The 17830-nt window shown below is 36.4% G+C and overlaps 1 protein-coding gene across 2 annotated transcripts in view; it reads right to left on the reverse strand.

Annotated features, from left to right (window-relative positions):
* Nup62cl (nucleoporin 62 C-terminal like) overlaps positions 1-17830 on the reverse strand; it is a 56077-nt gene that overhangs the window by 17533 nt on the left and 20714 nt on the right. Inside the window, exons 2-7 of one of the 2 annotated variants that reach the window (XM_034486142.2) lie at positions 15833-15938; positions 12467-12623; positions 5976-6129; positions 5676-5725; positions 5402-5536; positions 2785-2896 (exon numbers count right to left, since the gene is read on the reverse strand). In XM_034486142.2, coding sequence (XP_034342033.1) covers positions 2785-2896; positions 5402-5536; positions 5676-5725; positions 5976-6129; positions 12467-12623; positions 15833-15887 — 663 coding nt within the window. In that variant the 5' untranslated portion in view covers positions 15888-15938. The remainder of the gene's footprint in view (positions 1-2784; positions 2897-5401; positions 5537-5675; positions 5726-5975; positions 6130-12466; positions 12624-15832; positions 15939-17830) is intronic. The other variant, XM_076919109.1, reaches the window with a different exon arrangement.

Genomic DNA, 17830 nt, shown 5'->3' on the forward strand with positions numbered 1-17830 from the left:
AGTACAGACTGGCATGGAACTTAATCATGTAGCCCAGGTCCTTCCTCAGCCACCTGAGTGATGTAATAACATGCATGGCCCCTCACATTCCTTATTTTAAAAATAATAACATTCAGTAGTCAAGTATAGGTTGATTAGTCCTTACTGAAAATGCTTGAAATAGAATTGTTTCAGATTTTCTTTTTAAAATTTGGAGCATTGCATTATATATAATGAAATATCCCAGATATGGGAAGCAAGCTTAAACATGGAATTTGTGTCATAAATATCTTGTACATACAGCCTGAAGGTGTTGTTATATACTATTTGTATCATAACTGCAGTTTTGTGTGTATGTTGATTTGTTTGTTTGATCATTTGTTTGTTTCTCGTGTGCTACTCTGACTACTGAGCGACACCCAAGGCCAGCTACGCCCATATTTTTTGACTATGACCCATTTCATGGCTGTGGACTTTACCACTTTTGCATCGTTTCTTCCTTGAAAACGTTCTAGACTTTGGAACATTTAAAATTTCACCATTGAAGCACAATAACACTCAATTTGCAAGTAGGAAAAATTCGCATGTTAATATACACTAAACAGTAATGTAAATAGGTCCAAATTTCCAAATGTAAATTTTTTATGTCATCTGTCAATAGTTTTAAAATATTTATAGCATTTTACACAGTATACTTCTACTTCCAGGAGCCTACCCAACTCTGAATATAGTTGATTATTGCAAGGCCATATTAGCCTCAAATTTGGAAATAATAATCTATATCAATAAGAATGTTAAATATATTATGAAATTCATCTCTAGTGAAATATCTTGGCAGCATTAAAACTCACATTGTCAAAGAATGATTAAAATTTTCAGAAAGGACCATGAAAACAGAAGGTAAAAATCAATATATTTATGTTTCTGATTTTGTTTAAATAGAACTTTTGTGTGTGTGTGTCAGCAACATAAAAAGACTAGAAGAAATACATCAATGTAAAAGGGAGGGATTTGTAATACTGATTTAATTGGTAATACTGGTGCTTTGATTTTCTTTATGAATTTTATAAAACATACAATAGGGTAATAGACATAATATGTTTGACAAAAATGTAAGTATTATGTGGTCTTGCCTATTCATTGAGACAGACACACAAACCCCCACACAAGAGTAATAAAGGTCATTAAATCCCAGCACTGTAAATGCTGGAACACACAGCTCCTATTTTTGTACTGTGATTGTGATGATCATCACATTATCCATAGGAACATTCTCATCCAGTAGGTGTGATTTTTCTGTTCAATGATTTATGCTGTCTGAAAAGAGGGATGATGTCTTGCTTCCTTTGTCCTGCTATCACACAGTAATTACCCTTAACTCACTCATCTTAAATATATCCATTATCCGTACCAGGAAAAATGAAAATAAAAGACTGTTTCCTAGTCACCAGTGAAACAAAATAATTGTGGGCCAAGTAGAGAAAATGACAAAGATAGATTTTTACTAACTCTGTTGACAACGCTTCTCAAATTAATTCAGCACTCCAGGACTAGACATCAGTTCTGTGCTCTCTCTAAATCTGCTTATATTTATCTATGTATGCATCAGAAACCTATCACAACAAAAACAATTTTGAATCTTGGGATTACATTCAGAATCTAATAGAAATGTACTTTGTCGACTTGTGATCATCCTTGTGAACACAGGGCAGATGGTAGCATTGGTAATTCCAGACTAATTTATATTTGTCATTGTTCAATTTTAGAATGATGCTAAGTAGAGAATAGCACTGTTTTATGGCTGAAAGGGACTTACAGATCATTTATTCTATCCTTGACATTTTGCAAAAGAAGGAGTCAAGACCCAAGGAGATTATGTGACAAAATTCTAATAGTTTCTCAACTATAACTGGCTGTCTCTTCATAATTAAAAAATTCGGCAATAATATGTGTGCACAGAAAGGACTGTCTGCATCTAATTGGACAAAGAACTTGCTAGAGAATAATCGCCACTTATGTATATGTTATTCATTCTCATCTCCCCAGATCTAGCCTCACTCCTACTTATAATTAATGAGAAAAAGCACAATAGAAGCTCCTACAATGGGAGATTCCTTTTAGCTTTAGTCCCATTGAGTGGGAGTCGGGGAAAGAGGACTTCACTTAGGCTTCTGAGACAATAGGGAAAGATAGGGGAAATACGCTCTCTATAATTGGAGTACAGAAAATTGAAAGAGAAACCCCCTACTTCTTTCTTACTGCCAAATTGATTCACAGAATCGCAATTCTAACAGGATCCTCAGCCATACATGCCCATAATATAATGCATTTGCTTTATGAACTAAATAGGATTCTGTGAAGCAGTTAGAAACATAATGACATTTAAGAAAAAAAATTTCTATGGGAAAATGTTGTCTTAATAGTTAAGTCACTATATTTTAAAGAGTGCCTAAATATGTCTAACAGACCTAGATATATCTGTCCATATTTATAAGAGTATGTAAATAATTATATGGTATGAAAAATTAACTAGTAAGTGAAAAAGAATACCAGGATCCGTTTAATTATGCAGAAAGTAAATCCCGAATAACACTGAGAGTCATTTATTTTACCCTCCTGGGAATAAGCACAAAAACCTCACAACTGTAAATATTTACTAAATATTTACTGTCCTACTAATCATGCCTAAGAGAGCAGATAAGGAGTACTCTGGAGAACAGGAGAGTGTGACTAATTAAAAGACCCACAGAGGGCTAATTTCCTATGAAATCTTGGCTGTCTAAATCAAAAGAGCAGGGACCATACCGGTTCAGTAGCATCAGCAGGATGCGCCAGTGAATTCAGGTAAACAATGATGTCCTTGAGATCTTGAGACATCCTTTTCAGCTCAGCATCGATAATTTCTGCCAATCTGTAACTGCAAAGAGAAGTGAAAGAGAGTAACAAGAAATGTTTTCTTGTGTCTACTGTCATTGACATATAGAGATGTAATTGTCAACTAGATCTGTCTCGACTCCCCTACATTCACATTAGTTTCCAGTTATGATCAAGGACATATGGTCTCACAGATTCAATGTTACCACCATAATCTAAGACTGCAAAGGCAAAGGCTTTTAGCCTCTGGCTAAATTGCTGGTGAGTGTTACAGCAAAGGAACCCTTTGGTGGAACCAAAACATATGCACATGACATCTAGATAGATAGAAGACCATTGTTTAGCAATAGTCAGTAAATGTTGAGATTTCTTCAATGATTGAGAATACATAAAATAAGCTGGGCGGTGGGGCGCACGCCTTTAATCCCAGCACTTGGGAGGCAGAGGCAGGTGGATTTCTGAGTTCGAGGCCAGTCTACAGAGTGAGGTCCAGGACAGCCAGGGCTACACAGAGAAACCCTGTCTCGAAAAACAAAAAAAAAAAAAAAAAAAAAAAAAGAGAGAGAGAGAGAGAGAGAATACATAACATTTTACAGTAAAACCTTACATGATATACTATAGCAAGTAACAATGGATATTTTGAGAAACAAGCTTCACAACAATAAAAGGTAGATACATCTTAGTTTAGTTACAAACTGATCAGTGACCTAAATTCTCAAATATTCTACACAAACTGTCTGAGACAGACAGAGCACAAACAGGGGAGTGATACAGAAAGGTTGCTTGCTTGCTTGCTTGATTTAGTCTGGTCTATTGATATTTTTATAAGAATTACAAGCAAAGAGAAGATTTCTCAACCTTATTATCTATAAAATTGAAAGACTCATTTAGATTCCTTGGTAACTATCCATTGCTTTCTGTGCCAAATCACTTATATGTAATTTGTTGCCTAAACTGTTGAAAATTCTGGTGAATGTGTTATTGCAATATAAATTTGAGTGGAGTACAAAAGAGCAATTGGAAAGGAGTTAATGTTTCTAAGGTTTTCTTCCTCAATATACAGTTAAGATACTCTAAAATTATGTTTTAAAAACAAAATAAAACAAAAACTATAGAATAAAGTTGAACATGGTGGTACATTCCTGTAATCAGAGCACTTGCAAAGTATAGATAGGAGGGTTGAGCTTTTTAGGCCACCCTTGGCTGTTACATAGTTTGTGCAAGATGAGACCTTCTCCAAGAACAGGTGATAAAAATATAATTATGTGTCAGGTGTGGTGGTGCAAACCTACAATCCCAGGACTCAAGAGGTGGATGGAGTCAGGTGGATCTCTATGAGTTCAATGACAGCCTTATCTATTTAGGGAATCCTTGACCAGCTTGGTCTACATAAGGAGTTCCAAGCCACCCATGGATACATAGCAATACCCTATCTCAAACAAGAAAACAATGTATGTTTGTGCGCTTACCTGCGCACACATACACATGCATGCATGCACTCGCCCACACAGCGTGTGTTTCACAGAAACAGTGCCAAAGAATAGAGCAAAGAAAGAAGTGAAAAAAGAAAGAGAAAGAAAACACAGACAGTAATAGGACTAGAAATAAAATGGAGGTCAGTATAGATTAGCCATACTTATTCACATTTAAAATTCCTACAAAAACTTCAACTGCAGACCTTATAACAAATAAGTTCAGCAGAGCACTTGCAAAAGCTCAGCTGGGCATTGTGATGTGTGCCTGCAGCTCCTGCTACTCACAATGATAAGGTGACAGAATCACTTTAACCCAGGCATTTGACATAAGCCTGGGCAAAACCGCTAAGAACCTGTCTTAAAAACCAAGAAAAAAAATCCAAAACATAAAAGCCCCATCTCAATTCACTAACAAGCCATTGACAAAGTGAGCCCAAGTTAGTTGCAATTTCGATTATGTAGTATGTTCACACAACGTCTCTTAATGCTTTCTAAAGTGGCCTGATTATCAAATCACAGGTCCAGGGACAGAGTTACCATGGGAACCCTTACAGCGAACAGACACAAAGTAAAAACTGAACAGTACACAAATAAAACGTACCTAGCCTGAAACCCTGACCAAAAAAAACACTCCATTTTTTGAAAGCCATAGTTCATCCTCAAATCACCAGTCTATCTTTGAAAAATCAAATAATATACGACTAAAACCACTGTGTGAATATTAGGTTTAGATGTGCCAGTCAGTATGAGGCCAGAAATATTCCAAAATACTATGACATCACAAGTAAGCTTTGTATTTCCTCTTTAAGAATACACTTGACAAATATAAAAAACTTGATAGTAGACAAACATGAGCTTGAGATTAATAATAGTGAATGAAACGCTATAAAACAAAGCTGCCAGAATGATTTCTTCATTTGCAAGCATCCATTAAAGATAAACATGGTACAGTCAAACAAGCTGATAAGTACCAACTAGAAGTTGCCCTTTTCTACCAATATTTATTTTCTGCTTTGCGATTCAATTTCTCCCTCCTTCTACCCAACTCCTCAATCTTTATGTAGTTAACTTACATCATCTCATACTCCTTATTCACATACATCACATTAAGAGGACCATTCTGCTCCTTCAAAATCTCCTCTATAGGAGTCAACATATGTTCCAGTTCCTTCTGCTGTAACAGGATAACATCCAATTCTTGTTCCAACCTGAATAAAACAAGCCAATAGAAGGGCTAATGCAAGCAATTTTGGGTAACGAATTAAATGCCAATAAATAGCAAGGGGAGAAAAGACAGAACAAAAGTATTTTGAGTTTTTCAACCAAAGATATCAAGGGTCTTCTTACCTGCTCTGATCCATTTTCACTCTTTCCATTTCGTTGTGTAAAAGAGCAATCTTTAAAGAGAAATAGGAACAAAGTTATGCTGATATTCAAATTTTCTCAAAAATTTTAGAACAGTATACATTTTCTCAAAACATCACTCAACTACCAAGCACATCCTAATTCAGAGAGCATATTAATTCAGGAAAATGTTTTTAAGGTACTCATCAATAGGAAACTCATCACAAAACGAAAGTCTACTCTTATGTGCTTATCTGAAAGTTCTTGTACAATACAGGGAGATTAATGAGAATATCTTCTTACCTCATTACCAGACTCAATCAGTGCACGGTTCCAAGCGTTGAATTGGTTGGCCTGATAAAAATATTGTTTTTCTTGTTCTTGTAGCTGATGATAGTTCCACTGGTTCGCCATGCTATCCAGAGGACCACATGTCATCACAGGAGTTACGATTGAGCTAAAAAAAAAAAACAGTAAAAATATGATCATATTTATTAAAGTATAATCATATTTTAAAACAAACAATACAGGAAGACTAGGGGAGAAAAGCCTACGGGGAGATTCTCCAATCTGCTCTACAGCAAAATCATAACATGTAAAGATGATTTTAAACCATTCAGTTGAAATTCTCTGAAAATTATCCTAAGGAACTAGAGCAAATGAATACTTCTTAAGATGTCTACTAAATTGAAATATAAACAGCTAAGCCAGGGCTACAGTCTGCTTCTGCTCTATGTCAGTACTGCATGATGGAGGCTCCAGAAATTACTCATCTAAGTCAAAGTGTGCTTCTGAGTATTATTCACAAAAGATAGGCATCCCTTGCCCACAAGAAACCACGAAGAACTCCAACTCCCCTGCTGATTGTATTAAAAGCTGATCTTCCATATTCTGTGATCAGGGCAACTAGCTCAAACTCTTGACTCTAGCAGGGGTAGTACCAGTGGAGCTCAAAGGGGAAGTAATAGGCTAATAGTTTCCTGGCAGAAACATGTAGCATTCTAATTTCCTACTGAGGAACTAATGGGAACATATAAAGCTAGGATAAAGCTAAATCCTCTCTCAGAAGCAGCAAAATTTAACAAGAGTGGGTTAGTCAGGATTAATCAGTAGGCCTCTCCATTTGCTCTGGTATCACAGGGATCCAGTAGAGAATCTAACCTCTAAAGACTGAACACCCTAAGACAAATTTAGACTGGTAAGGACTCCCATTTCCTCCATTCTAGAAGTCAATTAAGACTTGATGGGGAGTTTAACCTGCTCACTGATGGGTAAAACCAAAAGTGGAGACCAATCAAAGAAGGACTATCCTCTTTCTTCCATGAGCCTTGTGTCAGCAAGGCCCAGTAGAGGGCCAAACCACCATATCAATTGAGTATCTATGAGGCCAAACAAGTAGCATAAAGGTAAAGTAGTTGGTATTCTGCATCCTCTGTCAGCATAGTTGAATTTTTGCCTACCCCTATATCAACTAAGTATTGAGTTAGCTCATCACTTGTCTCTTCCTCCGGTGCTCCTGGCCCTATCTGAGTGCTGGGCTTACATTCCTACAAGAGCTAGTGACTTGGTGTGATACATTGTCCCACTTTCATGGGGAATGAGTCAGTAGAGCTCAGAGTTGAACTTCCACACCACTTGTGTGCATTGACGCAGTATGACTCAGGTTTCCATTTTTGCTGGGGTGCTTGGGGTAAGATCCAGTGGGAAACATAAAAGCACACCCATTCTTCGCACTACATTTCAACAAAGGGGCTAGCTAATGAAAATGAAGAAGGTATAAATAGGACACAAACACTCCTAAAATAATAGACAAATTCCATGACACAATAAAAATAATCCATATCAAGAACTAGGAAAATCACCACTCCAAAGAGAAAAAGCTAGCAACACAGATTAAAAACATTAAGAGGTATCAAATGTTGGGAACTGTCTGATGTTGGGAACTGTCTGAAAGGAATTTTAAAGCAGCCACTAAAAATGTCTGAAGAGGGCAATTTTTAATCCTCTTGAAATTTAAAAAAAAAAAAAACAAAGAAGTTGGGATTATGAAAAACAAGTGGAAAATATACAACTGAAAAAATAAAATAACTGGAATAATAAGCCCTCCTGAAAGATTTGACGCTAGAGTGAGCTTACAGAAAACAAATCCATGAACTTAATGGCAGGTGTTTAAAATGTACAGAACAAAGAGGAAACAGACGAATAAAAAAACCCTCCATGGCACAGGAGGGCAGTAATAGATGAGATAAAAATATATGCAAGAAAAGTTTCAGAAAGAGAATGGGCCTGAAAAATTATTGGGAAGAAAAAGTTGCAAATGTCCTGAATTTGGGAAAAGGTATAAACATGCCAATTCAAGAGGGTAAACAAACAGAAACTAGGATAACTCACAAAAATCCATGTGTAAGGTAGCTGGGATAGCCACTATAAAATGGAAAGGGTCCTAGAAAAATCTATGGTAAGACACAGAGTGATTGGATTTCTGAAAGGGAAAGATGTGTGTGTGTGTGTGTGTGTGTGTGTGTGTGTGTGTGTATACACACATATATTTGTGTGTGTGTATTAATTGTCAAAGCAAAAACTAGACAGAAAAAATTGTGCTTAAAATAGAAGACCAATTGAATGATAGCTGGTTCTCATCTGAAATGGATGTTAGGAAGTTGCACACTTGCAAAGTACCGGAAGAAGAAAAAAATGTGTTCATCATGACCTTTTTATAAATGAAGAAGAAATAAAGATATCTTATGCAAGTGAAAAACTAAGGCAAGGCATTGCTCACAAATCTACCCTTGAAGATTAACTCTGCAGAAAGGAAATGGCAAGTCTTGGAATGTCGCCTTGAAATGGTGAAAAGAAGGGCAAAGCATCATTCCCTTTCAGTGGGTTTCTTACATTACACACTTGCCAGTGGGAATGAAAAACACAGCCTTCTCTGGTGCTGTGTTCAATGTGCATGAAAGAAATACTTGCGACAACAACACTAACAAGGTAAAAGTAGGCAGAGTAAGTAATAGGTTTCTCTACTTAAGCCAAAATGGTAAAAAGTCAATATGAATGAATAGACCATTTTAAGTTATATATGCATACCTTTAATATCCATAGCAACCATATAAGAAGTTATATGAAAAAGTATCAAAACCACCATATATACAACAAGGTAAAACTCCTTAAACTTTTCCATCAATCACAGTTAGATTAAAAACAAGAAGAAGCAGAACACAAGTCAAAACTAACAATCAAATAACCAAAGAGCAGAGTCAAACTCTGATAGTCAACAACCACTTTCCCTATAAATGAGCTAACTATAGCAAATAAAGTACAGTGATTGATATTGAAGTTTAAAAGCATCCAACAATATATGGCCAATGAGGAATCACTCCAAGGATATGGAAAGGCTAAAGTTAAAAGAGTTGAAGGTGCAAAAGTATTTATTTATTTATTTATTTATTTATTTATTTATAAAGAAAAGATTATGTTCCTATCATATAGGGTACGTAACCAGAACAATAGAAATTACCATATGCAAAGTCAAGGGGGACAACAGAATAATAAAGAAATCAAGGTGCAAGGAGAGAGCTGCCAATCTAAATGTATATATAGCCAAACAGTAAAGCCTTGAAGTCCATAAGAAAAAGATAGATACAGCATAGAGCATGAAAAGAGAGGAGGGAACTATTTAGAGGGAAGGAAAGGACTACTAACAAGACATGAATGTGGGAAGCGGGGAGCAGCAGGGCTGCCAATAAAAGAAAACTGTAATAATATGTATGTATGGAAATGTTACAGTAGTGCCCATTTCTCTGCGTGGTAATAAAAATATTTAATAAATAGCCATAAAGGGCACTAGAATTTTCTCAAAAGAAAAACTGATAAAGCTAAAGAGAGAAAATAGGACAAATCCAAAATTATTTGGTTGAGAACGTCAAAAGGCTACTTTCCAACAACCAGAGGAACTACTAGACTGGAATAAGACAAAACTCCAAAATCTTCACATAGAATAACGGAAATACATAGAACATTAAACTTGATTAGATTTAAAAAAGAGAATATTTACGTTTCTATGGAACAGTCTGTAACACAGACCATTTCCTCACACACAAGAAAAAAGTGTGAGCAAGTATAAAATAGCAAAAATCATACAGAGCATGTTCAGTGACTTTAACTAATTCAAGAGGAAAAGAAGACAATCTCAGAACACTCGGAAATTAAGCGACATGCTTCCAAATAATCCACTGCTCAAAATGAAATCAGAGCATAATGAAGGCTGTGGGCTGCAGGAAAAGCAGTGCAGAGGCTATTTATAGCAGTGCAGGCTGGCGTGAGAGGAAAATGCCTCAAATCAATAGTCTAAGATCAGCCGTTAAGAAACTAGCAAAAGAAAATGAACCCAATACAATCAGGAGAAAAGAATCAGCAGTGGATAACAGTGAACCTGAAAACAGGCAAGTTTTACAGATTAATCAATGAAACAAATGCTGGTTCTTTAGAGAAACATCAGTAAAATTCATACAGGAAAGACACAGGCCACCAATATCAGAAACGAAACAAGAATATGTCTCTCCAATGTAACAAAGACAACAAGGGAGGAGCACGGGCAACTGAATGCTCATGAATTCTGGACTTGTTCCTTTAAAATCACACACTGCTGAAGCTCATTAAAGATGAACTAGACAGTCTGGCTGATTCTGGATCCATTAAATAAGTTGATTTTTAATTTAAAGGATTCTGCATGAGATGTTTCCGGGCACAGAAGTTTTCATTAAAGAAACATTTAATGAATCAGTACCAACTTGACCATTTCTTTAAGAAAACAGGAATAAGAATGCCTCCCAGAGCATTTTATAGGTTGTAAAGTTGGTACTGAATTATTGAATGTCATTCTGTTATTAAAACTTAAGGGTAAAAAACCCAAATCCACATGCATACATAAAAATACATATATAAAAATACAAAAACATGTAAAATAGATACCATTATCTCAAAGCCAGCCAGAATGGAGAGTGTAAGGGACAGAGGTAACAGATGACTGTAAGGTCATAGCAGGGTAGCTTCACATAGCAACTCACAGCAGCTATGACAGCATGCACAAGGCCTGTGCAAGCCCAAACCAGTCCAAACCTCAACATGGAAGGGATAGGTAGGCATGAAGTTCCACCCTTATCTAGGCTGGTGGGAGAAAACCAGTAAGTTTTCTTCATGAGTGTAGCTGGAAAGGAAGTCCACACATCCAATAATATATAGTCAGGACAGATTAGACTTCTTGATGGGTATTTAAAAAAAAGGAAGGAGAACAAAAATTTGTGTGAGTAGGATTGGGGCAGATCTGGGAGGAGCTGGAGGAGAGGATGACTATGGATAAAAACACAGTGTATTCAAATCTCAAAGAACGGAGAAAAAAATAACAATTTACAACATCAGACATTAAAATTCAAACCACAATAAGACCACTTCACATCTGTAAGAAGATGTAATAAAAAGTATCACATTGTCACTACTGAGCAAGTAAATATAGACAGTCTAGGTAACTGACACATTACTGGTAAGTATACCAGAATGACATAGCCACTCTGGGGAAGTGTCAGGCACCCAAAAATAATAAATACACAAATGCCACAGTGACAAGCACCTACATGCCTAGACACTTACCTAAGATACAGAGGACTTAGGTTCACAACGGTACATGTACACTAATGTTCATACCAATAACCCCAAACATGGAATTAACCTAGGTGCCTCTCAACACATCTATGCTTAAACAAACTACATTATACCCAGCATGTAATACCACTCAGAAAAAAGAACAAACTTTTGTGTGGAACTAAATGAATTATGCTGAATGAAAACAAAAAGCCAATTTGTAGAAAATACATATGCCATGGCTCATCTATTCAGTATTTAAAATATATTGTAAATATGGTAAGAAAGAATAGATTAATTACTGCCCAGTTAATGAAAGGAGAGATGTTCTCATAAAAGGGCACCATATGGAATCTTTGTGGTAACAGAACAATTCTGCATATTTTTTAAAATTAATTTTTATATTTACTTTTACTTTTTATGCATGTGTATACATGTGTACAGGTACCCATGGAGATCAGAAAAGGGTGTTGGAAACCCTGGAGCTGGGGTTCTAGGCTATACTGAACAGCCTGACATAAATGCTGAGGTCCAAACACTAGTCCTATGGAATAGCAGCAAGTCCTCTTAGCTGCTGTACTTTCTCTCCAGCTCCCTATGTTGTATCCTGACTGAATCAACGTCAATATTCTAGCTAGTTCTACACTATAGTAATACAAGATGCTGTCATCGTAGCAACTGTACAAAGGGCACACAGGATGTTTCATATAATATGCAAGTTTATATAAGTTCTAGAGTTCAACTGCTTGAATTTTTTCTTGGCACACACATTATAAAGTGTGTGCCCATTTACGTGACCATTAAAGAATTACCTGATCTCTATGTGTTCCAGACTTGTATAAAACAGGACCTCAAAACAGTATCTAGGTCATAGGATAACTATGAGTATTAAATGATATGATGTTCTTAAAGCATTGTTATCTTGCTAAATATGCAGAATTATACAATAAATTATAGCTATTAGTAGTACTAGTAATGCCTATATTATAACAGTATTACAGAAGCTTGTTGACTGTTCACCTTCCAGAGCTACATTTAAAAATAATCCTTCCTTGTTCCCTCAACTGATTTATAAAATACTAGTTTAAAGCTACCCATGCAATTACGCCTATGAAGTTGATAAAACCAAACAGAAAACTTCAAATAGACAAGCTTACTTCACAGTCATGGTAGAAGGCAGAGAAGCCACATTGATCAAGCCAGTGTTATTAATCCAAGGTGCTGTAGGTGGTCTCAGATACAGGTTGAAACCACTTGTAATCGTGGTGGTGGTATTGGTGGTAACCGTGGTAGTCGTAGTCGTTGAGGTTGTAGCTAGAAAATAAAATAGATAGTGTTGGTGAAAATTTATAGTGTTAGTAAGGAATGAGAACCTTGCCTCAGTTTGAGATTTTAAAAAAAAGGTGGGAGGGGGAGACCCTTGTTAATGAGAATTTGAAATCAAAGCCATGGATTTGAACCCAACATTGTTGCAATATGAAGTGATATAGTGCACACCAGGCATCTAAATTAACCTTCATGCTGAAAATTAAAACTCCTGGAGAGATTCATTAAAATATAAAACAACTTAAGGAACTCTATAACCATTAAGGGAATTCAATCAATTTTCAAAACTCTTCCCATAAATATTGAAAACCCCAGACCCAGATGGCCTCACTGGTAAGTTTTACTAAACTTTCAAAGAAGAAAAATAATTGCACTGTACACAAAATCTCTGTACATATTTTGCATAATAACATGACTCTATTTGAGAAATTAATTCCTACAAGTGAAAGTGCTAAATCAAGAGGCTGGCAAGCTTTAAATCTTAATGCATCTTGTGAAAGAATTCTACCAAAGTGATTTTGAAAAAGCTGTGGTCTTGTCAATAGGGAAAAGTACCAGATTCTCTACATCTTAGTTAACACTAGGCATGTCTCTTTGTCAACCTCATCAACAAAAGCCTCTTGAAGTTTTACTTACATCCAAGAGTTCTTTTATAACTTTGTTGTCTAGAATGCCTGCCCTCTCATAGATTAAATCTGAACAAACATCCCAGCTTAAGTCCTATGTTTCCTATGTTTATTGCTGACATCTACTCATAATTTTCATAACTTTAATAACACTATTGATCCTTACTCTATGCCAAGCATATAAAGAACTATGCAAGAAAATTATGGCTGCTGGGGATTGGGAATGTATTATTTTCTTCTTTTTTGATTCTCTGTAGTTACAAATGTTCTTGGCAATTGAGTGGTTCTTATGTAACCTGAAAATTGTAATAAAAAATATTGCTTGTACACAATGGTTTATGTTAGCCTAGCTTTCCCAATTAGCAATATGTTCAGGTTAATGGCTGTACTATATGACTACAGAAATCATGGTGCCTGCTAAATGCACAGACTAGTTTAAGAGAGCCTGGTCTACTCCATTCCTGCTAGCAGAACAAGCTCAGGCACCCCTGTTTTATTCCAGGTAACTCTGTCTGTTGCTCCTGGTTCATAGTACATCTGTCCAGCAATGAGGCTGTGAAGGACAGGAAGCTGCCCCATATGCCACTAGCTTAAGAGAAGACCCAACACACACACACACACACACACACACACACACACACACACACAGAGAGAGAGAGAGAGAGAGAGAGAGAGAGAGAGAGAGAGAGAGAGAGCTCTAGTTAGACGTAGGATAGATCAGAATCTCATTCTCAACAACTGAGTGACATAAAAGAATTGAACTCTATGTAGTGATAAATGAACACATACAGAAAAATGGAACCAGATGAAACATAAACAGCAAGTGGAAAATATGTTAAAAATGAAATAAAAACAACTTCAAGCAGAGGGAATGGAGAAGATGAACAGCTGAAGAACATAAACTAGAATAAAGGGGTCACGAACACGTCAAAATTAGAAACAAGACAAAATACAAAAAGAGGGAGAGAAACCAGTGAAAACCTTGAAAAAAATCTAGCTCTGATGAGGATAACTGAATGAAATGCATGCAATACTTGATGTAGGCAACCCCCAAGGATGCTACATGAATGCTTCTTAAGTTCCATTTTCCCTGAGGTAATAGCAACATGCAAAGACTACCTGAGATCTTCCTAAAACTCAGTGATCTTTTTGGCAGAAGGAACCTTAAGGTAATATTGCCTCATTTGTATTAGCCCTTGTGAGAGTGAAATGAGCAAGTTGCTATTGGTCCATGTTTTGCCACAGAGATACAGAAAGCAAACTAGAACAGATAAAATGGTTTCCTTCTTACAGAAATCAGATCATTTAATATATGTTTTATATGTATGGGATTACGTCTGGAAGAAAAAAAAGCCGAAACTGTCTTCCTAAGGAAATGGTATATGTGTACATGCATACATGTGTACTTACATATATGCATGCATGATTTTTATAATTAAAAAGCAAACATCTTCAGCATTTGCCAAAATATGAATAATTAGAAAAGGCAAAATATCTCTTTAGAGATGCTGAATGGTACCTTACAGAAGTAATATCTGCCAATCTAAATGGAAAGAAATCTTGAATGTTATTAAAATGAGAGGATTACTTTTTTATATATGTAACTTTTTTGTACAATATTTTTCATTTATTTTCCATGCTATTTTTAAAGGCATAAACAAGTTCTAGCATATTTGAATAGCAATACTACTACAATTAGTACCAAAAGAAGTAATGAATTTCAGACTTGTAATAGACAAAATATAAAGGGCATCAACTGGTCATGTGTATAAAAATACACTATAGGAAGATTCTTTATACTTAGTACCCTTTTGAATTTGTCACAAACACAATAAGGATTTCTTCTATTCAGGTGTACTTGGAGAGCTTCCTTTCTTATTCTTTATAGTTATCTTAAAACACCATGGTGTTAGTGACATAGATGCTAAAACGTGTCCTTATGAGCTATATTTACTGTGGTGGTCTGAATGAGATTAGCCTCCATAGGCTCCTATATGATTGACTACTTGGCTCTCAGTTGGTGGAAGAGTTTGAGAAGAATTAGGAGGTATGGCCTAGTTGGAGGAGGTGTGTCACTGGGGGTGGGCTTTGAAGTTTTCAAAAGGCCATCCCTGTTCTCAGTTGGTGTTGTCTCTGCCTTGTGTCTGTGGATCATATGTAAGCTCCCAGCTACTGTCCAGTGTCATGCCTGCCTGTCTGCTGCCACGTTCCATGCCATGATGCTCATGGACTCTAACCTTCTGAAAGTCCAAGCAAACCCCAATAGACTCTTTTACTACAAGCTGCCTTGGAAATAGTGTCTTACCACAGCAATTTAAAGGTAACTAAGACATTAACAACAACAATAACAATGATGATGATGATGATGATGATGATGATGATGATGATAAACATTGTAGCTAAAGCCATGATAATGAGCTTTATGAAAAGCTACTACTGATATCAACAGTGGTAGATGAAGTCAAACATAGTGATTATAAGATACAGGAAATCTATAGTTTTTATTGGTAAACTGAGTTAAGTGGACTCATGTGAAATAACAGAAATTTCTTTAAAATGAGTAGAACTTACATGACAGTTCCTGAGAAGCCATGGAGGCAGGAACATACGGCATTGAAGGAAACATGTTAGTGGTCAAAGTCTCAGTGGTGTCCACAGAGTAGATCCTGGAGTAGACCTAAAAACCAGAGTAACAAGTAAAATATAACTCTCCAAAAGTAAAACATCAGTACAAGATTCATTGACATGGTTGGGGGGAATAAAAACAGAGAAGGGAAAAGCAAGAACTACAAATGAAATGTCTTAAAGGAAAAAAATTAGTACAAGCCTTATTTTGAAAATGCTCCTCAGTACTGCCTGCTATGAACCTTCTAGTGACATCGGCCGCAAAAGTAAACAGATGAGAAGCATCCCCTCCCTGGAAGTTCAGTGTAAGAACTCCTGTGAGACTGTTTGAAGCTCGTGAAAGTGGTTTTTAAAAAACTGTAAACTGCGGGAAATTGTCCTAAGTGTATATACAGTGAGTGGGGAAATATTTCTTCAGGAACATCTGCTAAGTCCAGTGATCTAACAGTGATGGCCTACATATGGCATATGAGCCATAACTCACTTCCCTTCTTCCCATCCCCTTGCTTGGCTTTGTACAAGTAACACCCCAGATAAGACTGGCTTAGAAGATTGGCTGCCCTCTGACTCTGACTCTCAGTCAAGGGAGACAGGCTTTCCATGAGAAAGCCTGCAGCCAGCATTCTCATCACCTCTAGCATGGATGGGAAGGGCAAAAATTCCTGGCAAGGACAGCCAAAGCTTCTGGAGCTTGTTTCTTTTAGTTAGTTCCCATTTATAGGATAGATATTCCATGATACATAGGCTTGAGAATAGTAGGGATCCAGCAACCCTACTCTGATTCCCTTGCCTAAACTTTGCAGTTCTAAGTTCCCCCAAGTGAAGAGGGGATCAAGATCAATGGCTGTTACCACTGCCCAGCACCCAAAAGTCCCCGATCAATGAAAGATTTTGCCCCAGAGCTAACAGCTGCTCCTGAGGACAGAGAGCTTCCAAACTGTCCCACAAAGAAATGCCTTTATGTAAAACAGAACATGAAGTGGTTCCGGTTGAAGGATTCTCTTTTATAAGATGAAGAGTTGGTGGTGAGCAATTAAAAAGGTTGACAGGTAGCGAGCGTTATGATAACAAGAAGCTGCCTCACTCCTTTAGTCCACAGAGATAATAAGGAAGAATTAAGCACTGATTTAGCGATAGCTTGAACAAATCTTGGGACTAGTAAGCTTAATAAAGAAAATAGGCACAGAAGGCAATGTGTTCTATAATTTCAATTATATGAAATATCCAGAATAGGCAACAAAGCTATTGAAAGAAAGTGTGTTAGTGGTTGGCAGGAGCTTCAGGGTGGAAGGGGTTGGGGTTAATGGAGGATGACCGCTAACTGGGTCCAGGGCTTCTTTTAGGGGTAATGAAAATGTTCTCAAGTTACATGCTGGTCTTGGTTGTATACTCTGTGGCTATATTAAAAACCACTGAATTGTACAGTTTCAAAGAGTGAATTGCAAAATGTGAATTATATGTCAATTATACTGTTATTAAAAAACACATTATCATCTCAGGAGAAGGGAAAAAACAGCATTTAACAAAAATGCAATGCCCTTTCATGATAAAAATACTCAACGAAGCAGAAAGAGAAGAGAACATCCTCAACTCTTACTAATGATTTTTAATAACACAAAATATCAAGGCTATTTATTCTGCCATATGATGTAAATACTCTCCTGCCCCAGTTTGTTGATGACTTCTATTAGTGGCCAAATTTTTGTGTCATTTTTTCCCTTTATGGTCTAATCTAGATCTCGATATGTTTTAAAAGGCATTCCCTTTTAAATATGAGAAAAACTGTTCAATCTAATTTTTAAGAGAAAACTACAAATTGTACCTACATTGAGAAAAATTTCACATAGCAGATGACAAGAACTCAAAAACTATTAACACACTATATAAAGGACATCAAGAAAAAAACAAAACCAAAGCAGGCAGCTTCATGGATTCCTAATGAGA

Source organism: Arvicanthis niloticus, chromosome X (genome assembly GCF_011762505.2).
Source record: "Arvicanthis niloticus isolate mArvNil1 chromosome X, mArvNil1.pat.X, whole genome shotgun sequence".
Lineage (NCBI taxonomy): Eukaryota > Metazoa > Chordata > Mammalia > Rodentia > Muridae > Arvicanthis > Arvicanthis niloticus.